At 44.9% G+C, this 22,388-nt stretch overlaps 1 protein-coding gene across 3 annotated transcripts; it reads left to right on the top strand.

Moving 5' to 3' along the window:
- The first annotated feature begins 822 nt into the window (after window positions 1-822).
- Window positions 823-22,370, top strand: CHRNA1 (cholinergic receptor nicotinic alpha 1 subunit). Of its 3 annotated transcripts, XM_040069322.2 has the most exons (13): window positions 823-1,119; window positions 9,566-9,723; window positions 10,092-10,258; window positions 11,929-12,041; window positions 13,093-13,212; window positions 14,785-14,930; window positions 15,080-15,124; window positions 15,570-15,679; window positions 15,910-16,105; window positions 16,727-16,964; window positions 18,090-18,313; window positions 19,655-19,894; window positions 21,791-22,370. In XM_040069322.2, the coding sequence occupies exons 4-13, from the start codon at window positions 11,954-11,956 to the stop codon at window positions 21,920-21,922; spliced, it is 1,539 nt and encodes a 512-aa protein (XP_039925256.1). In that variant the 5' UTR covers window positions 823-1,119; window positions 9,566-9,723; window positions 10,092-10,258; window positions 11,929-11,953; the 3' UTR covers window positions 21,923-22,370. The 3 variants fall into 3 exon arrangements, with proteins under 3 accessions (XP_039925256.1, XP_039925255.1, XP_039925259.1); XM_040069321.2 differs by lacking the exons at window positions 823-1,119; window positions 10,092-10,258 and adding an exon at window positions 9,409-9,474; XM_040069325.2 differs by lacking the exons at window positions 823-1,119; window positions 9,566-9,723; window positions 10,092-10,258; window positions 11,929-12,041; window positions 13,093-13,212 and adding an exon at window positions 12,990-13,092.
- Window positions 22,371-22,388: the final 18 nt, after the last annotated feature.

Genomic DNA, 22,388 nt, shown 5'->3' with positions numbered 1-22,388 from the left:
CTTTGTTCTGGATAGTTTGTGATTGTAATTCAGCATGTTTCTCCGTGTAAACCTGTTGTGAATTTGCTTTTTTGTTCTATGTAATTGGTTTCTGATACTAAAAAGAAGGCAGACTTATGTGAAATGGAGCCTCTGGCCATTTATTGACATTTCGTATTCTTCTCTTCCACTTTTGGGGCTGATTTCCTCTTGGGTTTCTTTCCATTTTTTCCTCATATAGTAATTTGTTTTTAACAGAAACAAAATTGTACTTTAAATGTTACTTTAAGTAATTCTTCATGATGTTTATGGTGGTTGCAGTGAAATCTGCAATACTGAACAGTGTTCCTTTATTATTATTGCTATTTCAATTGTAATTTTGTATTTTTATCTGGCATGCATATATTAATTTATTAAATTTTGCTTTTAGAACTCTAACATTACACTATTTATTTTTACTTACTGAACTTATTTCAAAAATACTGATTGTTTAATTTCTTACATTGGCACTTTAACACCAAACAACCTCTGACTTAAAGAAATGAGTTAGAATTTTACCAGTTTTGACAAGACTATTCTAAGTATTTTGGATCCTGACACGTTGCTAAGGTTCCCACAAATTCCTGTCTACTCTGAAAACTCCTTTCTTCTTTGTCCAAAATGCCTCTCAAGAAGGTTTCGGAACTCTTAAATAAACCAAGAAAAGTATTGCCAAGCCATCTACTACTCCATAAACTATACCTATTGTTAAAATTGCCTATATGTGAGCTGGAATTGCAGTTTACAATTACACAACTGTAGCTGCCCACAGCAGATGGATACACCACCGAATTTCAAATGCAGACACAGCCCTGAACATTCCCTTTGCACTTGTTCAGCTCTGGTGTGAGCGCTTTGGTCTGTCCTGCAAACACCACCTGGAGCAGGGGGAGAACAAGGAGGAATACTCAATTCCCTAGTGATCAGAACCAGCTGTGCTGTCAGCACAGCTGGCAACAATAAGGTGCCTCACTGCATCCCACCCTGCCTTGCCTGTCTGGCAAGGAGAGCAGAGGTGAGGTGGTGGTCTTTCTGCAGCTCTCCTGAATTGGGGATTGAAGGATCCCAGGAAGGAAAAGGTGAAGCTGGGGATGTACACTGGTAAGCGTGTGGGGAATGCTGATCTGGGCTGGGGGCTGCTGGGGAGGCAGAATGGGGGAGGTTTGAGGGAATCTAAAGTATGGTTTGAGGTTTTTTTCAATCATCTGTAGTATTAAAAGAGGCTTGCTGTTAGAATTCCTGTACTAATTAGTGCACATTATCACTTTATTTATGGCAAGGAACTGCAACAAATGGAAGACTCTACGTCTCCGACTATAGCCTTGCCTCCCCCAGCCCAAAAGGAGTGGCCCGTATGCTCAGTCACATCTGCCTTGCGCTCCAACAGCCACACGTTCCCCACTACCTTGCTCCAATCCAACTCCTAAACGTGCTGTGTCTCCTGCCGCTGCCCTGACACTTTGTGATGCATTTCCTCCCTCTGGCCTGTGTCTTGGACGGCTCCTCAGGCCATCCATCACTCCTGCCTTCCCTTGGGGACCCCTTGGGCTCTGGCTCGCCCTTTGCAGCGTCCTGTCACTGCACTCAGCTCTCAGCCCCTGGCTGTGGCAGCACTCAAATGTCCTCAGCTCTGTGTTCAGCAGAAGGAATGTTTTTTCCAGGTGATGCTGGTAGGGTGTGCCCGTTCTGTGCTTGCCGTCACCGCAGCTATGGCAGCAGCATCCTCTTCCCAAAGCACCCAGCAGGACTGGCGCAGGGCAGGGCTGTGCCCCAGCACACTCGGTGTCCTTCGGCAGCCTCGGGGGCCAGAGGAGCCCTCGGCTGACCTGAGCACAGGGCAGCTGCCGTTCCCCAGCGCTGTGCAAGTCAACCTGAACTAGGCAGTCGTAGTAGCAGGAAGCACGTAGTAAATAGCAGCAATTAGGATAATTACCTTTTCTTCTGGTGTTGAAATTTCCAGCTTCTCCGTCTTGGTGCAACAGCAGGCGGGTGCTGCTGACACAGCTGCTCCCCTTGCGTTGCTACAGGCGCTTTCAGCTGCCTTTAGAAGCAGGGGTGGCCATCGAGAGGTGGATCACTGAGAGGAAAGATCACCGAAAATAGCGAGCCTAGAGCCCCTCTGGGGATGGTCACTGCACACGGGGCAAACAAGATTTGTCAGCTGCTGGTGAACACCAGCCTCCTGCTGGAGATACCCCCTCTCAAGCATAGTTTAACATGGGATTATAAATGGAAATTTCTGCAGGAAGGGAGGAAAATGTGAATGGGGAACCACTGCTGAAAGAAAAAACAAACAACCCAAACATACACGCACACAAAACCCCAAAGCCAGAGCAAGCAAAGGCCCTACAACTCCCCACACCCAAAGGTAAATAAAAGCACCCTCCAAAACCCCATGTCAAGAAACAGCTTTTCCCTTGTGGCCAGGCCCTGCTGTCCCTGTGAGCAGTGACGGCAGCTGCAGCACAGGAGCTGGGGTCAGGCAGCCAGGCCCTGCTGGCATCAGCACCCTCTGCTCTTCCCAGGTCTCACAGTCTGATGGGCTGTGAAGGAAACTGCATGCCAAGGGATGATACAGCCTCAGAGTGTGTTTAACACCAGATAATATCAATATTCAACTAATTAAGGCTGACACTGCCTGCCAACAACCCCGCTCACCCCACATGGAACAGAGCTGCCCCTACAGAGTGCTCATCTCTTGGATTCGAGTGTGTGAGTCGCATGGTGTGCTAGGGTCAGGAATGTGGGCTGCAGGACCCAACAGCCAATGAAGTGCTTTCTTGACTTGCAATCCCAGGAATCTGTGTGCAGTGACGTTTCTTTATTCTCTTTAATAGCAATTTTTTATTAAGTGCGTAGGCAAAACCCTCCATTTTCATCTTGTTTTTGTTACTGTTGTAATGAAACTCTGACCTTTCCTGAGTGGTGATCATTTAAACAGGTACTGCAGAAAAAACATCGTCTTTGCAGTGAATTTGAGATTTCTTTTTGCTAACCAGGAAGATGCTTTGCATGGGCATACAAGCAATTGCGTGATTTAAGTTTCATTTATTTGATTTTTTAAATTAAACATAGAAAGTTGGTATTTTTAATATTTGTATTAGTTAAGTGACAATAGAATAAATAATCTAGGTCTATGTGAAGCAAGAGCTATCACCAAGTTGATTTGTTCTCTGAAGGAATTGATTTCCATGAGGAGTAAGTGTTGTCTCCAGTTCAGTTGACCTTGTTGTCTCCCGTGCTGCGGGATACATGCTCAGCAAAGACACTGGAGTCAGCTCATTGACTTACCAAAGGGCAGTTGGACACAGAAAAAGATGGGAAAAAAGGGGATTAAACTACAGCTCCCCATTGGAAGGATGAGTGGGCATCCCCATTGCAGACTGCAGAGTTCAGGGAAAACACTGCGTGCAGAGGCCGTAGGCAGGGAGCCTCTGGGAGGCTTTAGGAGAGCTCTGTGATGAGGGAAGCAAGCTGCCTTCTAAAACAAGAACACGAGCTTCTGCTAGTGTCAGGTTAGCTGACAGGATGGAAAAACCTGGTATTTATGGTTAGATGCAAAACCAAACTTTTTTGGTTCTTTCCGCTCCAACGGCAAAGGAAGGAGAAAAGGCTTCAAAAGGCATATATAATATACTCACTTTGTTCCTGACCTAATTTTTGCATGCTGATGAACATTCTGCAATGTTTTTATTATAGCTATAATTATATTGCAGTTAGGGGAAAAAACATTTAGTGAACCTAGCAATCATGGGTTTCTTTTTCAGTCATGCAAAATTACTGCTTAGCAACTACACCTCAGCCCTAGAAAGCTTATGTAATGCACGAGGAGGAGGGCCAGGACATGCATGGTGGATCAAAAGGATTGCTGAGCAAACCAAGGCAAGAAGAGAGCCTTGAGCTCTGGCCATGTGCTGGCAGGACTGCAAGCAAAGGACAGGGGTCCAGTGCCTGACAGTGGGGTGTGAGGGGCTGGGGTGGCACTGGCACTGTCCCCAGCAAACTTCCCCAGGGTCCCCTCCCTGCAGCACAGGACTGGTTGGCACCCTGAGCTCTGCCTCCAGCTGACTCCAAGGACCCCAGGCCGATGTACTGAGAGACAGAAGCCTTAACTGAGCAGAGAGGCAGAGAGGGGTCCAGCCCTTCTTCAGTTTTTCAGCACATTCTTCCCCTGCCACAGTCTTGGACATTTGGAATTATGCTCTTCACCAGAGCCCTTGCGTAATCTGATCATTTCTTCATGCTAGCCTGATTGTCTCTCCATGATCTGGCCCACACCAGAGATACTCCTCTTGATGTTTCCTTCTAAATCTCAATTTGGACAGCGTGATTCAGTGATTATTGAATGTCTCTTGCTGATTTCATGGTCAGAGTAACATTTTTCTTTGATGTCTCCCAAGAGTGATGTCAGTAATCTGCTCAAGGAACTTGTTTAAGAGCTTTTCTTTAGACGTCCTCTTCCATTTCTCATGTATTTTTTCTCAAGGACATGTATAGCTCCTTACATTACTCAGGTGTTTATCAGCCTTGGTCAATTGGAGCAAATGGTTCTTAGGGCTCTGGGAGCCTTTGATCAATGTATTTCCTGAGGCAATTAGGCATTATTTTGAAATATATATTTGGCAGCCAACTAGGATTTATTTTCAAGCATTATGTTGCCTGTAACTTTTCTTTCTTGTTACCAAGCCTAGAAATTGAATGCTAAGCTTTTTCTCTTTGCCTCTTTTATTTATGTCTCATTGCTAACTCTGTCACTAATGCAAATAGGATTGTATAAACTATTAAAATTACTAATTTTGTAGATTAATATTCATAAGGTAGTGTATCCTAAAGCTTGCTTGAAGGATCACTCGCTAAACTCATAAGAACTTGCCATGATGCTGTTACTTACTGCTCAAATCCAGCACCTACTCAGTTCTCAAAAAAGGGAAGGGGAGAGATTCCTCTAATTTGTTATCTGGGTTTTTTTTTCCTCCCTTTCATGTTTTCCAGCATCATGATGCTGGACATATGTTGTTTATACTATGCAACAGCTCTGGTATGACATCTTCCCCTAAACTACTGGAATTCAGGTACACTGAGATTGCTGCAAGGTGAGTTAGGCACCACCAATGTGGTGCAGGACAAAATACCTCACAAAAAGGGAGATTTAAGACCATCTGAGTACTTTTATTTAAAGTAGGCAGAGGCCAATAATGAAATTCATGTGGAGGAGGTGGAACATCTGCTGCAGGTTGTTGCAAGGGATGGCATTTGCACATCCCTTCCTCATGGAAAACTGTGAGCTTCTCCTGGAAGTACTTCTCCTTGCCATTCAGCAAAAAGGCATAATTTCCAAATGCATTATAGTACAGGGGCTACAATGGGTTTCAGTTTTGGTCAAAAAACTCCCAAACCCCAGCAGTCCATGTTCAGCAACCCAAATGCTCACTCTTCTCAGTCATTTCAAATACAGTGCAATGTTGAGTCTCTACAGCACTTTCATGCCCCCTCCTTGGAGGAAGAGTTGTGGTCTGCTCACAGCTGATTTTGAAGTTTTTTTCTCTGTAGCCCAAATCAAGAAGGGTTGATCTGAAGCTGCAGCAAAGAAGTGACTTGGCATTGACTGATGAGGATATTGGCAGTGGAGGAAGTTAAAGGAGAGTCACAGGTACTGCCATGGAAAGTGTGGACTGGCTTGTCCAGTGGTCTGTATCCATCCTTGGTTTGGAAATCTCCCCCGGCATTAGGAGGAATCTGAATTTCTCTTTCTCTTGCAGTAGTGGGAGGAAAACCCCCACTGATGTTCCCTTTTTGTCCTGCAGCTCTGATGTGAGGTTTAGCCTCACACCTAAGCTATTGCTAAATAGTTAAGGATGAGGCTCTTGCTGCAGTCATAACCTTCCTGGAGAGCCAGCAGTCAGCACAGCAGCCTTCCCAACACCCATCCCAGTACATCACCAGTGACCTGCAAGGGCAGGGGGCACAGGAAGAGAAGAAAGGGAAGATCAAATCTTCAGAATTGGTTACCTAAAGTAGCCAGGAAAAGTGACCAAGGAAATTGGTCAGATGGAATATTCTTTTTAGTGAAGGCAGTATGGTTGGAGGGATGTTGCATGGAATGACATATATCATCTGGACACTGCGAAGCTGCTCACACCAAAGCCACTTGCTGCGCTGCACTTCAGTGCTGAAACCTTTTATGTGTGAATACAGGCTGTGTAGATGTAGCCTTTGTTTGCTAGGAGGATGAACTTTGCAATAAGGCTAATCCAAAGCTAGACTTTGTTAAGAATCATTAAACTGGAACTCTCTGTTTCAGTGCCAGTTTCTCTCGTGGGGCTGTTCCTCTGGCCCCTGCACATCGTGGGTTACACTCACATTGCTCCCCCTGCTGTGGAGTGTGTTTACCAAGATATTCCCCCAACTGCCTTGAGTACGGCGTTTTGAACTCCTGTCAAATCCCAAATATTGGTGAGCAGGGAAATCTGGAATCTGTCTTCATGTGAAATGCTGAGTAAAATCCATGGGCCTGTCAGAGGAGTGGGAGCCACCCTGACTCCTGCCCGGTGTTCAGTGGCCACCCATTTGTGCCTCACCGTTGCCAGCCCCGACCCTCCTGCAGGGACACAGTTATCACTCTGAAGGTGTTTCTGGAGTTTAGGGTATATCTTTGTTTTTCTGTTCTATCAGTTGTAAACACAAGCTCCTAAGTTCCCTGTGGCCTAATACAGCCAAGATCTTGCAGGCTGCCAAGGAGGCAAAATAAATTTTGTGTGATAGGTGAGAGCTACACACCAGGAGCCACGGAAGTCAGAATTTTCCACTAATTACCGAGAAAAAAATCTCTGTGTGTTGGCAAAGATCCCAACATAAGCAATAAAAGTGAGTACTTGGCATGAGGTCAGTCCTGGGTAAAGCACGTATCAACAATTCCAAGTGTGTTATGTGCAGGAGTAGAAATCTGTCCCTGGGAGCATGGCTAGAGGGTGGTATTTCCTGCTTTAAAACACTCTGAAGGCTCGGGTAGCACAGTGAGGTAGATGTTGACTCTTTAAAAGCAAACACGGCCGCCCCAGGTGAGAGGGAAGCTTTGCAGAGATCGGTGGTGTTTTCTAGGATCAGCGAGGGCTCATGGAGGGGAAGCACCATGTGGGGAGGGAGGGGGCTTTGCCACTCAGCAGACTGGCAGAATTAAAAATAAACCAAACTTGTTCCTGTGTGTTTATCCAGACCATACCAGCAATGAGAGAAGCTGCACCCCAAAGGCTGGCACCCTGATGCTCTCACAGGGTTACAGAGGTGTTCTCAGGATCACAAAGCTGATCCTAGTTGCACTCACTGCAGGTGTGATGTGGGATGGTTTAGCACACCTGCCTTTCATCAGGGCCCAGGAGCCCCATGGGAAGCAGGTGACATCCAGATGGACATTCATGCTCTCATCCCCAAGCCGGGGTTATATGGGGGATGTGCTGTGAGGTGCTCCATGTTTCAGGATTTATTTTGTATTTGGGAGTGATGACATTGCAGAAGGGTTGTTGTCAGTTATGTCCTTGTGGGCAGCAATCAGAGAAGGGCCTCTGTCACTTAATCTGCACAGCAGCTTTAAGCATTAAACCAATCCGACATTGCCACCCCTTCTTTCCACTGGCTGTTCAGTGGAGCACCCCTCAGAATGTCTTTGGGAAAACTCTCAGCAATGGAATACTGGCCAAAACGTGTCAGACCTCATGGGAGCTGAACAAACAGCTTTTATATGAAGCTAACTTGAACAGTCTGCTCTGCAGTTACTCCAGTGGAGAATCATCTGCCCTTAGAAACAGACAGATGCATGTAAGCAGGTAAATGTGAGCATCCAGAGAAATACTTCAGGCTAAATGCTCCTATGGTCCCACTCTGAAAGCCACTGTACGGAATGGGGTTGGGATATGATTACATGTATTTCCAGAAGTCAGGTAATACTGAAACTCCACTTTCTGCACTGGTAGTAACTCAATTATATACTTACAAATAGCATCTGAATATGCACTTAAAATATAATAATGTCACCTCTAGAGGCAAAGAGTCCTAGGAGAGCGCTCTGGTGCCTAATGCTCATTTAAACTTTGCTTTGGATATCCCCACTGTCAGGATGCAGCAGAACCAGCAGCAGAGCTGGTTCCCAGCTTTGACATCCAGGCCACTCTTTCTGCCTGGTTTTACTATCAGCTGCCAGACTTTTGTGTTTTATGGAGATTTTTTTGCAGCTGCAGAGAGAAAACTCATGGCTGGTGATTACAGAGAGTTCAGAACAGGTAGCAGCAGTGGTCTGTGCCAGGTGAGTGCATTTTTCAGCTTGTGCTACTGAGGAAGGGCAGAGCCTTTAATAAATACAGGTGTCACCTAGCTGCATCTGAGAATTAGTGAGATTTTCCTGACCACAGAAGCAGAGTAACTCAGGAGTCCTGCCATGCAGGGAAGTCTTCCTGAGGGGATGACGGAGCAGCAAAGCTGCTCCTTTGCTGTCCCCACCACTCTGGCACGGTTCACACAAGCTGCTGTGCTGAGAGAGCAGCCCACAGGAGCAGGGCAGAGCAAACCCCACAGCTAATGGCCTTTTCCTCTTTTCTTGTTTGGCTCTCCAGCATGACTCACCTAGGCCCCAGAGATAAGCCTCATATTTGGATGGCAGCCTGAGAGGCAACAATGTCAGGGATGTCAGCTGGAGTTAAATTTGCCACTGCTCTATTCAGTAACCTTGTTCAGCTCCGGGACTTGTTTCCTGGAGTGTCCACAACAAAAAGGCAGTGAGACTCTGCTGCCTGCTTGCTGATTCCTTGGACATTCTGTTGTCTCTCCTGGTTCTGTTTTCAGTTATTCCTGACTTCATTTTCGCTGCTTTGGGCACTGCCTTGCCCAAAGTGGGTAAATAAGTTTCTGTTGGCAGTCATTTCTGTCTGAGAAGTGTGACCATGAGGGCCAGAGCCAGTTTAAAGGCGAGCAGTGTCTCTTATCACCGCATTAGATTAACACTTGTGCTGCCGATCTAATGATGTCTTTTGGGATTATGGTTTCTCTGTTTGACTGGGGATTTTTTCCTTTATCTTCTCTTTCTTTCTAGACTCAAATTCTTCTTTTCTTTCCAGAAGCATCCTTTAAATTAGGTAACTGTGCACCATGTCTCTGCCATAATATGAAAGCTCTGTAATTGCAGAGGTTAAGATCACCACTTTTGAGCAAGTTTTTGGTATTTTCAATTCCTTTGGGTGATGTAATAGAAAACGAAGAAAAATACGTTCTTAAGCCAAATTTGCTACAAACATCCGTGGGGATAAAACATATTTGCGGATTGGTGGAAGTGTGTCTGAGTATGGAAAACTGCAACTTTGGATGTCTTGATTTGAAGAATTTGAAGCATTTAATCTTGTCATCAATACTGATAGTTCTGACACGTATATTACTGCTAAGCATGTTCTTATGGGCACTGGAATAAACTGGGTAAGTACAGCCCTTCAGCATCTCGAGACTGTCATCAAGTCCTTGAATGAGTTTCTTCTGGGAAATATTTCTCCCCGTTTTTCCTTGCCAGGGAGAGTCTGCGGTTGCGCTCCCGTGTGCCGGCTCATCCCCTCATCCAGCTGTTGCCATCTGGTGGCCACGGAGCCGAGCGGCCGGGCTTCCAGCGGGGAATGTGTGCCACGACGGTAACCAGGGCAATCTGGGAGCAAACGCCTGGCAAACTCACAGGTACTTGTCCAGCCATCTGCCTTATTCAGAGCTGCCGTAATCCACTGTGGCCAACAATGCACTTTTCCTGAGACAAAAATGCATTAAAAAAGGTATATAGTGCATTTGAAAACTAAAGCTCTAACTGCTAGATGGTGCTATTATTTTTAACCTTTCATTCCTTTAATTTCCCTGATGTACTATCTAACCTTTCTCTGTTCTTTTTATTAGTTTTGCTTCTGCTTCTCACCACCTCCACCCTCCCACAGGGCCCGTGTGTCTGTTGGAGCCTCTGGCACCTGCTCTCTTCCATCGGGCATTGCCTCTCCGCACGCAATCCTGTGACAAAAATTTCAGTTAAAATCTTGTATTCCTCACTCTGTCAAAAGCATTAGGTATTCTGCTCGCCCTCACCGTGTCTGTGCGGTATCACTCTGCCAAAGAGACTTACCTGCAGGAGTATTTGTTCACGGCTGACTTCCTCCGGGCAGGAGCCCTTGCAGCGCTTGTTCCTCGTACATGGATGGAAGGAGCAATGCCCTAAATACAGCAAGCAGTGAGTTTGCTGCTTTCCAATCAATCTGAATGAAGCTGATCTGCCATCAGCATGGTGGGCAGTGGGATTGTGTGAGGGATGGGGAGGGGGCTCATTAAAACAAGACAAAAAGGTTGGTCAAGATTGATGTAAAAAGGGGGTTTTGTGTGGGAATGAAACATTTGTCAAAAAATCCTTTGAATACCCTGAAGGAAAAAAGAAAAATACCCATCTTAGCAATGGATCAAATTCAGGCGTTCAGTGCAGCTCAGCCCCTTCCCTTGCTTTTTCACCTCAGTTATGATGGGTCACGTTCCCCAGTTTAACAACAAGCAGCATTCACTTCTCTGTCCATATTTAACTGCGGTAGCTCAGGTCGCCTTGCGTTTTTTGCAAGGTTAAAGGCTTTGTGCCTCTGCCAGGGAACATTTCTGGCAGCCAGGCTGTTGCTCCCCAAAGGCCTTCTCCAAATACCTGCTCCTTCCCCTTCCAACGTGAGAGCTGACTTCCAGGCCGCGAGGGGAGGCCGGCTCCCAGGCTGGGGGGCTCTGCTCAGCTGTGAGAGAAATAACGCCTTGCTGGGGCCGCAGACCTTCTGGGGCCCCCACACACCCCGCACCCTGCCGGCCCCAAGAGCCAGGCCTTGGCAGGAGGGCCAGACGCTTCTGTTACCCGAGAGCCGTCACCTGCCCGAGTGTGGGAACGCTCCCCTCCGTCCGTCTGGGAGCCAAGCTGGCAGCCCGGCCTGGGGTGGGCAGGAATGCTCTGAGACCCTGAGAGGATCCGGAGGGCCGCGGTCAGCATTCCCACAATGCCTCCATGCAATTCTATCTCCGGGGCAGCTGCCTGGCCTGGGATAAAGGCTGGAAGCAGTCAGGCGCGGGTCTGAAATAAGATCCCGCGACAATGGGAGCTGCCGGCCGCAAATAGGCCCGCAACAAGGCCAGAGTGATGTAGATGGAGAGTTTTTACTGGAGGATAAACGTAAATGCAGTGGCCAAGTGCTTAGTGGAGGGAGGTGGTGAGGGAGAGCGATTAAAAAAATAATTAAAGTTATAACAAAGGCATCCAACATGAAACACTAAGCCAGCTGGCAGACAGCACAAAGGCTATCCAGCAGAAATAGAAAATACATCTGGTGTCACCCAGAGGCAAAGCTAAGAAAGGTTTTTGTGGGGAATGTTTTCTGGAAAAGGGAATTTGGAACACTGTGTGAGAATGGTTGTGGCAGGTCACCCAGTGCCATGTCCTATCTCCACATGGCGGTTGCCTGAGAAAAATGCAAGAACACCATTAGCATTAGGGAAAGTATCCCCAGCACACCACCCCAGAGTCCTGAGACCTGTGACTCTGGGGCTTCAGTGACAGACTTCTTAGGGGGAGTGTGGTGTGTGTGTACATGCAATGGTATGAAATTATTTGGCAGACTATTTTTTCTGAATACAGAAAAACCTCTGCAAACAGACAGTCCTGTGGCACCGAACTCCGCTGCAGACATGCTCTGCAAAGAAGTGACTTGGCTAAGCCTGACAACTCTAAGTTTACCTCAGTGCCCTCTACTTTTTGCATGGGGACAGCAAGTGAATCCAAATCTGCCTTCTCCAGACCATTTGGGATTATACAGACCCTACCAAAGCTCTCTCTCTTGCTTTTCTTTGAGACTGACGGTTCATACTCTCTATCTGTTCCAGGTACAGAAGCCAATTTGCATTGTGGATGTTCTTGTCACTTCTTCCTGGGCCTCTTCCAAGTCTTTTGAAACCAGATGACCTGAACTGCAAAGAACATTCACAGATTTATAGTGGTATCTTTCCTTTTTACTTCATCTCCTGTCCTAGAAACCGATGGACTTGCTTTTCTAATGCTGCCAAACACTTTACAGGACTATCTTTGTCAAGGTTTTGTTCCTGAGTGATATTGTTGAGCTCAGAGTAGATAATCATGTATATATGAGGTAGATAGGTATGTGTATATATGTGTGTGTTTGTATATATATAATTCTCCAGTGTTTCTTGTTTTCTTTGCTAGCCTGAATGACCAGGTATTATTACAAAAACACATCACTTTTCACTCCTTTCCAGGTGATTTATGGCAATAAAGAGCAAGTACTTGCATATCTTACAGAAACCCATGGCTCTGCCCTGCTATAGAAACAAAGCAGTTGTGTTTCTACCACTTGACTTTCTCAGTTCCCCAAGTATAGAGGTGGTGGCAGCCAGGAGGGTAGGGCATCTTCTCCTACTTAGTTAATAGCTTTCAAGGTGAGGACTCTACCAAGAAATCCTGAGTAGACTTCAAGGAGATGGATCCCTCTTGAGAATATTTTTTACTTCTTCAGAGATTTCCATCCCTCTGTGAAGCCAAGGGAGTGGCCTCCTCCCAGCATGCTGTCTGCATGCTGGTGGGGGCATATCAGAAACAAGTGACTCTGCTCTATTTTGTCTGGGAAACAAAACCTTAAACCTGGCAAGTTGCTCTGTTCACAAAAAAGTTTCTGAGATCTCACCAAGATGTTCAGTTACTTACAGACAATTCTTTCTTAGTTTATTTGTGTGTTTATTTGTTTAGTAAGTCACAGATCACATTGATACCTAGAAAAAAAATGACCTTCTGTAAACTGTAGAAGATATTTGATGGGTGAAACACACTATGTTCCCATTTCCAGCCCAGTGGTGCAATGGCCCTCAGCTGTCATTCCCAGAACAGGTGCTGTAAATCAATACCCTGGTGGGTATATTTTGGCAGCACAGCCCCCTCTGAAGAGATCTCAGAGGTGCTTTGTGCGTGTCTCCATCTGTATGACTGCAGCAAGAGGATGATGAAGGTCCATGTCATACTCCTCCTCATCTTCACAGGTAAAGGTGTTCCAGCTATTGTCTTGAAGGGGTTTTCTCCTTCCAGAGTGTGTGGGACCGGGGCTTTGCATATACATCAGCATGAGCGAGCATGTGTTCCAAGAGCAGCGTGCCCTACTGGTAAGGTTTTATGAACACACCATATCATTTAAAGGAAAGCTTTGGAGTACATTAGCAGCAGCTCAGATATTTGTAATTTCAGGCAACAGATATTTTAAAGCAATAAGTTTGTGTTTAATTGTTTTTCTCTCTGTGATCTTTCTTTCACACTCTCGTTTGCCCTAGTGTTACATGTATCTCAGAATATGTGAAAGGATCTAGTAAGTGTGATTTGGAATGTGAAAAATCATTACAAAAAGCTTTATTAAGTTGTGGGGTGACTGACAAGGAGGTAGAATTGATTTGCAGCGGCATGTGTTGTACTAAGCTAATTCTTTTTAAACTGTCCCTTAAAAAGAATAAATATTTTGTGATCCTAAAAGTTTTTCAAAATGTTCAAGCAGTATACTAAATTCTTACCAAGCCACACCAGAAGGGAGCAAGTGAAAGGATTTTAATTGGAATAATAAAGTATAGAGCTTCAATTAGATGTGATGCTGTGATCGTAACTTAAAAATGGAAAGATATCTCCTACCCACCCTTGCTCAGCCTCCTGGCAGGGGAGAAAAACAGTGCTTGTCTGCAGCAGATAGCTTTGTTCATTGGCATCCAAGTATTTTAAATAATCTCATGGCAGGACAAGGCAGAATCCTCAGCAATCTCAGCTCAGCTATATAAAAGGAGTTGATAAAAAGTCAGTTAGGAAACCATGGGAAATCCTAGCTTAGGTTGGAGTCTGCAGCAAAATTCTTGTTGACTTCTGTGGCCCAGGATTCAAGAGAGAGGGGGAGACAAGGATGCAATCTGCCAAAAATGCTTGCAGCGAGGCTCAACGGTTCTGTTCCCTCTCACTACCTTTAAGAGGGGATACATACAAAAACGTCCCCAAGCATCCCTTCCGTTTGCTTTCCTCCCCTGTAACACTGAAGCAGCTACAATCTGCACCTGCTTCTTCTGCCCCAGGCTCTCTGGAAACAGGGCCCATCTGTTTTCCAGCGCCCTTGCTTCTCGGCAATGCAGTGCCATGCACAGGCTCTGCGAGGGCTCCACTGGAACAGGGTTGCTCCCCGCCATTTTCACTTGTGAAATTTTTCTTTCAAGGCTCTTTGGCCTTGAGTGTTTTCCTTCTCTCAGCACCTGCACAACCTGAGCAACGCTCGTAGAGAGGAGCTCTTGCTCTGCTTAGATTGCGGATGCAAGGAGCCTGGGTTGTGATGCCTTCTCAATGACTGGTGTGCTTGGCCTGCTCCTTTAATGCCACTGTCACAGGAAGTCTGTGGAATTGAAGGTGGAAAAGGCAACATTAGAAGTCCCTGAGACTCGATATCTTCTGTGCTTAACTGCCCATAAGTAGTGCACATTAGCACAGTTTCAGGCTGGCAGACTCCTGATGTTCAGTCTGAAGCTCACAATCCTGCCTGTTTGGATTTGCTCATCTGCTGGTTGGAGGCCAGTGTCACAGGAAGGACTCGGTGCTATCCCCACACCAGCAGAGCTTGCCTGGCAGCATTTCCTCCATGCCAGCCTCCGACTGACGGTGCTGTAGCCTGTTCCCTGCCCCTTCTGACTGGTGCCACCCCTGCTGTTCTGCAGCTGGGCTGGGCCTGTGCTATGAAGATGAGACTCGCCTGGTGGAGGACTTGTTCAGTAACTACAACAAGGTGGTGCGCCCTGTGGAGGACCATCGGGATGCCGTCGTCGTCACCGTGGGGCTGCAGCTCATCCAGCTTATTAGCGTGGTACGGTATGAATGCCAGTAACGTTGAGCCACTGGCTCATGTGATTGTGCCAAATGGGGTTGTTTTTCTAAGGAAACAATTTTTATCCTTTAATCCTGATGCTTGCTGATGCTGCCTTCTATTTTTTTTTTTTTTTCCTTTTCTTTAAGGATGAAGTAAATCAGATTGTGACAACCAATGTACGCCTGAAACAGGTAACGCTAAATATTCTTAACCATTTCATTGAATTCAAATGAATGCACTGGACACAGTCAGGAATTAACTACACTGTCATACTTTTGGGGTCAACTTGGACAGGTGGATCAGATAGCAGAGCATTCCTTCTTACTGAGATCTTAAGAATAAACTGCTCCAGATGCTAAGAGTCCTAAGAAAAGCATTTGGGGTTGTATTTCAAACAGTAGGCTTCTGATATATTTATCTTTGTATTATTTTATTTTGGGGTATTTTGCTTGGTTTTTTTAAATAACCTTCTTAAACCAATATTTAAGTTAATGTATAAAATGAGCTGGGGGCCCTACTCCCATATGTTTATGCTTACCTGCATGTCCCAAAGCAAGGGAGGAGCTTTCTGGGAAGTACTCAACCTAACCTCAGTGTTGGGAGAGGCTCTCAGGGGCTGAAATCTTCCCTCTTCAGCAATGGACAGATGTCAACCTCCGATGGAATCCAGATGACTACGGTGGCGTAAAAAAAATCCGCATCCCCTCAGATGATATCTGGCGTCCAGATCTCGTTCTTTACAACAAGTAAGGGGTGCCAGCTGCCAAGGGGGGAGGAGGGAGGAAGGGATCTGCCTTGTAGCACCACTCTGCTGGGACAGTTTTCCCATGACATCTCCAGCAGGTACAATTCCTCAGAGTAAGCTTCTCCAGGAGCAGGCACTGGGGAGTCCTCTGACCCACAGCCAGAGAATCCTTTTGTGACTGTGTTGATTATGCTGCCCATATTGCTTTTAATGTCCTTGTTCCTTCTACAGTGCAGATGGTGATTTTGCCATTGTCAAATACACCAAAGTCCTTCTGGAGCACACAGGTCGGATCACCTGGACACCACCAGCTATTTTTAAGAGTTACTGTGAAATTATAGTCACACACTTCCCATTTGACCAGCAGAACTGCAGCATGAAGTTGGGAACTTGGACATATGATGGTACAGTGGTTGTTATTAACCCGGTAAGCAAGGAGCTTGTAATTGGGAAAAGTACCAGAGACCTGTATATTTTTTTTTTTTTAAATCTCAGATTTAGAGTGGAATATGACCTAGTTTTGACTGGAAAAACAAGCAAGGCCTACCTGCAAAATAAAAAAATTCTCATTTGTAGATCTAGCACAAGATTTCCTGGTTTGGCTCCTAAATTCTGCATACAGATTATCCCTGTGCCTTAACAGTCTCCTGTCTGTCCTCTGACAGATTTGCACCACTTTTTATGGTGCTGCCTGTTCTGCTTCTGTTTGTTTTCTTGGGTTTGGGGCTTTTTTTGAGGGGGTACATTTTCTTTGCTCATGACTTTCCATTGCCAAGGACTTTTTCCCTGTCCCCTCAGGTATGTCTCCTATCTGTAATATTTTTTCAGTCTACTGTCCTTGACTGTTTCTGTAAAATATGTAGTTGAATGCTGTGTAGAGGCTGATATTCTAAGGCAAAATAACATTGTCAAGAGCTGTTTACTCACAAAAAAAGCCCCACAAAGTGCATGAGTTTTTTGGAATCCTGTTCCTGAGCCAAACCTGCCAAGGTTTGCTTTGGTTCAGAATACCTGGTATTAAGAATTTGTTTGGGTGTTTTGCTGTCAGGAGAGTGATCGTCCAGATCTGAGTAACTTCATGGAGAGTGGGGAGTGGGTGATGAAGGATTACCGTGGCTGGAAGCATTGGGTTTACTACGCTTGCTGCCCTGACACCCCTTACCTGGACATCACCTACCACTTCCTCATGCAGCGCTTGCCTCTCTACTTCATCGTGAACGTCATCATCCCCTGCCTGCTCTTCTCCTTTTTAACAGGGTTAGTTTTTTACTTACCCACAGATTCAGGTATGTAAATTTATTCTTTCTACTTCCATAGAAATTGCTCTTCTAAGAAGTTCCTAAGAAATTCCCAGTATTTGAAATCATCAGCCAACTTGAAGGCCAATGCATACTAAAACTGAGCATTTCCACTGAAAGTAGTGGCTTTAAATATTCTGCAAAGAAAGTATAATTGCTGAAAACTGAAACTGTTGATATAGAAAAATTTGGGTGCTTTCCCACAGAAATTGCTGACTATCCAGTTAACTTCTGCAAACTAAAGACTTAGCTGGATAATTTTTATGTTTTGCCACAGGTAGTCAGTGTGTTAGTACATCCTGCAGTAAATGAGCACATAGGGATGACAGAGGCCCTTCTGCATCGTGTCAGAGCAGAGAGCTTGTTACCTGCTCTCACACACATCACCTCGTGTGACAGAGTAATCCTGACCTGTTCTGGCCTCCTTTGTCTCTGCTGAGCCACTCATGCTCACTGCAACCATTTCCTCTGCTTCATTCTTTTTGTCTTTTGTCAGCTTTTTATACCACTTAATTTCAGTGTAAGCCCCTTCTTATGAAATAAATCATTGATGCATTTTTTTTTTTTTTTGAGTGGAAAACTTTCTACAAAGTTGAACTGAATTAAAAAAAAAAAGTGTGAATAATGTTTTATAATTCATTTTTTACATCCTCCACATGTGAGGAGATCTCGCATAACAGCTGACCTTATGTCAGATGTGATTTCAGTCTGCTCCCTCAGCCCAGAGACAGAGAGTAGGGGAAGAAAACCCACAGGAGGCTGTGGAGCAAGCACTAACCAGGTGCATACGCTGCATTGTTCAAAATGCAGAGCCCAGGAAATGCTCCTAGCAAGTAAAAATATCCACTACCCACACCTCAGTCCAGTCATTTTGGTAATTCCCACCTTAGTGCTGGAACTGACGCTGTTAAGCTCTCAGGTTTGCCCAGCCTACTTACAGCTTTGGATGCTGGCAGAAATGATAACACTGCCAATGCACACAGGTGATTGTGTGAACAGCTCTCACTGACATCCTGCTTCCCAAATAAATGCTCTCTGTACTGAATGATAGGAGCAGTAATGATATATATATATAGATATAGATATAGATTTATTTATTTTTTTTAATGACAGGTGAGAAAATGACTCTCAGCATCTCAGTCCTGCTGTCTTTGACTGTGTTCCTGCTGGTCATCGTGGAGCTGATTCCCTCCACGTCCAGCGCAGTGCCTCTGATCGGCAAGTACATGCTGTTTACCATGGTGTTTGTCATCGCCTCGATCATCATCACCGTCATCGTCATCAACACCCACCACCGCTCCCCCAGCACGCACACCATGCCCCACTGGGTCAGGAAGGTGAGCTCTCTCTGGCTTAGCACACTTGCTGCTTTCCACCAAATGCTCCATATTTTATTGGCAGGTTTTCTAATAAAAGTCAAAAACAATTGGGGAAGTAAATGCATCACGTTAAAGGTCTCTAGGCACAAGAGCCAGTGTTTACTACTCTAGCTGCGTATAAAGTCGGCAAGATTGCTAAACTGCTCCTTTAGGTAACAAAATTGTCCACTGTAGAGTAGTAGAGTCTTGCAGGGTAGAGTCTTGCAGGGAACAGATGAGACAAAATATGAGCAGCTAAAGGTAGGGAGCAGGGAAAAGAAAATGTCGATCTGGACTCGAATTATGTATCCTGGTCTAATTCTCCATCTGATTGCAAGGGACTGCTCCCTGCCGGTGACCAAGTCCACCAGGCTGCACGAGTGCAGAGCACAAAGGCCACTGGGAATACCTGAGTTCAGTGTCCCGTTTCACAAAAGATGGTTTAGCAAAAGCTAAAAAATCTTCTCTGTACTTTTCCAGTATACGGTTGCTCTGCAGCCCTTGGGAGTAAAGAAGATCCTTGCACAGGAGTCTAAATGGTAACCATAAGTTGTAGAAAAAATTGGTTGCCTGTCATTACAAGTTCTTTGCCAGGGAGACAGTATCAAAGATCATCTGATTTATTTAGTAATCCTTGCTGTTTTGAAGCCTGCCTGGGTTCATGCTAAACCATGACATGAAAGGAGATTTTTCTGTGTATTTCTAGTTATACTTTTAAGGTTATAGCTTATATTGGATTCCCTCTACAGCACAAACAATCCCTGCAGAAGGGAAATTTCATCAGGAAATGCTGCATGTGCTTAACATTTCTCTGGCAGCAAGTCTCTGTCACTCCAAAGGAATTTACTGTAAACCTTATATGCCTGTGTGGCAAACATTCATAATAAGGCAATCAAACCAAAGTAGCCAAAGGAGTTTCTTTGTAGTCCATTCTTCAAGTCAGATTTGTAGGCAATACATTTCAAGTTAGATGAGATAGCCAGAGCTCTGTCAGCTCATGCTAGCTGAGGATCTGTCCCATGGCATCGCTCCCTGCTCCACGTGTGCACGTGCGGATGTCGGGTGTACAGCCGGGGACACGGCTTTCAGAAAACTTGTTGCAGGCCTGGGGGTGACTCCCTCTGCCCCGGGACACGAGGCTGACACAAGCCTCAGTGTAACTAAGGCGTGGGCTGTGACATAGTCGGAGAGGGAATTGGTAGCAGACCCAGCACGGGAAGCGATCTGGGAGGAGAGAGTCTTGTCTTCGTTCAGCACACAGCTGCAGCTGTAACACAGCCCCACAGATCAGCAACTGTCATCTTCTCCCTTTGTTTTCAGATCTTTATTGACACCATCCCAAACGTCATGTTTTTCTCTACAATGAAACGACCATCAAGAGACAAACAAGACAAAAATATTTTTGCAGAAGATATTGATATTTCTGACATTTCTGGGAAGTCAGGTTCTGTGCCTGTCAACTTCTACTCCCCGCTTACCAAAAATCCAGATGTGAAAAACGCTATAGAGGGAATCAAATACATTGCAGAAACTATGAAATCGGACCAAGAAGCCAGTAATGTAAGGCACTTTTTTGTGCATGATTCATTTCTAGCTTTCGAGTTGCTACATCTTACTTTTTTGGCAAAATATCCCTGACTTACAAAAACACTCCAAGCCCTGTTTTGGCTCCAGCAGTGGACAGTCTTCTCCCCTTAATGGAGTCAACAAGGAGCAACAGATGTTAATTGAATATTGGTTTCCTAGAATAATAGAAAAGGGAAAAGTGTCAGTGCTAAGGTTTTCTTATGCAATATGGGAAGTCATAGAGATGGAGTGTCTGTTAGGAAAAAGAACAGTTTCAAGAACTGTAAGCAAGTTCCAAAACACATTTCTTCTGTCTCCCACTCAGGCATCTTGCCCCTGTGGTAAGTAAGATCCTACTGCTTTTGAAAACCCAGGAAGCAAGACAAACTCCAAAAGACTAGTAGTGTTCTCTGAAAAGTGTTAAACGTAACTTACAAATTACATTTCCAATTTTGATAAGATTTTGTTTTATTCTTGAATATTACAAGTAGTCCCTCCAAATGTAGTATGTCATGAACTACTCTGATTACTGACTTTTTCCACATTGCAAGCCAAAGGAAGGATAAAAGCATATAGAGTCACACATGGCAGTGATCCCTAGGAAAACCTAGCCCTGCCTCCCTCTAGCACATTCAGTACAATTAACCCGTCTTTTATTTCAGCTTTCGTGGCTCACACAGCTTTTGCAGTGGTATTTCACTTTCCTAAGTGGTCATAGACCTCTCCTGTTGAGCTGCAGGCTTGTCTGAAGATGGAGTTCTCTGAGAAAATAATTTGATGCTCTTGAAAAGGAGGTGCCTCCTTCCCGACAGCATTCACACCATGGTGCTTGTTCCTGTGACCAAATTCCTGGAGCATGTGAAATGGCTCTGGCTGTAGTCTCATGTTCCCCGTGACTCCTTTGCCTCTCTGCAGACAAATTGTTGTCTTCAGCAGGGCTGGCGTGGCTTCAACATCTCTGGGCTTCACTTCCTCCTTGGCTTACAAGGAGGCTCTTCAGGTTACCAGCAAATGCCGCCTTCGGAAGTGGAGCCCAGCTGTTTGTGTCATCTGGGCACTATTGATATATCACTTCCAGAGGCTTTCAAAAGTCAGGTTCCCTAAATAAACTGAAGGTTGTGGCTTCTGAAGGCTGCCACTCCATTGCATTCACTTCTGAACCACCTCAAAACAGTATGCATTTTCAGTGTGTCCTCCAGATAAATTCCAACAGCCTCTTCTACTTGTGGGAGAACCAAGGCACAAGCAGAAGGTGCTTTAGGTCAGCACATGTCACTCCTTAAGGCAGAGTTACAGGGTGGAAATCATGAGCCCTGCTGTGCTTGGTGCCTTGCACTCCGCATGTTCTTTCTATGCTGGGTTCCAACCAAAAGCATCCAGTGAAAAGGTACAGGACAAGCGGTTCATGGTGTCCCACAACTGGAAAAAAAGACTAATGGAGCTATCAAGAAGGTTTTATGAGGTATTAGGGTGTATGGAAAGCAGGGATTAGGGTTAAATTAATAGGAACTGCCTAGATAACCCATGAAAACAAAAAAGCAATGGAAAAACAAAGTCAGTTGGGTCAAACTAAGCATTTTGCTTTCAACATTTTAAACTCTCAGAACCAATAATTGGCCTAAAAATTAGGCTTTTCAACATATTTTTAAAATTAATTTGTTCAGCAAATCGCCAGTGTTTCTGGTTAATTACTGTTGAAATTTGTACTTCTAGGTTGCTTAGGCTTCCTTAACCACTAACCTGCTCTTGAGAACAAAATGAGCATTTTTTGCGTAGCAATAATGGCATTTATAGAAAAGCCTTCCCCTTGTTCAAGACAGTAAACTACACGAATGCTGTAACAAACAGGGCTCTGCAGAGATTTTACTATCTCCTTTGTTTCTTTCCCAGGCTGCAGAAGAATGGAAGTTTGTTGCAATGGTGCTTGATCATCTCCTCCTTGGCATATTTATGCTAGTTTGTTTTATAGGAACATTAGCTGTATTTGCTGGTCGCCTTATTGAATTAAATCAGCAAGGATGAACGTCAGCTGGAAACTATTTGCTACCCTGAACATCTGAAAGCATCATAACCATCAAAATCTGGCCAGCCTCTGAAAGGTTCACTGACAGGAATCAGTGGGAAAGAACAGGGATAATAAAATGTAAGGCTTCTGAGCTGCTGCTCGGTAGCATTTCATTGCCAAAAAGAAACACTTGCATTACTGGTAAACTTGAATGGCTGTCAGCCAGGTTTTGATCCATTTTACCCTCTATTAAAAATGTTAACGTATTAATAAGTCTGTCTGACTTCGTAAGCAACAGATACTATTCCGGTGAAGTCAATAGCAGTGTAATAAGCTTTAGCTGAGCTGTAAATCTGTATCCAACTTTAAAATTCAAGCTGGTTTTAATATCTGCTCTGTGGCTTTTGTATTAGCAGGGTCACTCCCCTGATAACACTAGATATAACCATCAGAAATATTACAAACTCCATGCTTAAGCACTTG

This window comes from Hirundo rustica, chromosome 7, assembly GCF_015227805.2.
Source record: "Hirundo rustica isolate bHirRus1 chromosome 7, bHirRus1.pri.v3, whole genome shotgun sequence".
NCBI lineage: Eukaryota > Metazoa > Chordata > Aves > Passeriformes > Hirundinidae > Hirundo > Hirundo rustica.
Note: the sequence above shows the minus strand (reverse complement) of the source record. Positions and strands in the feature narration are given on the sequence as shown.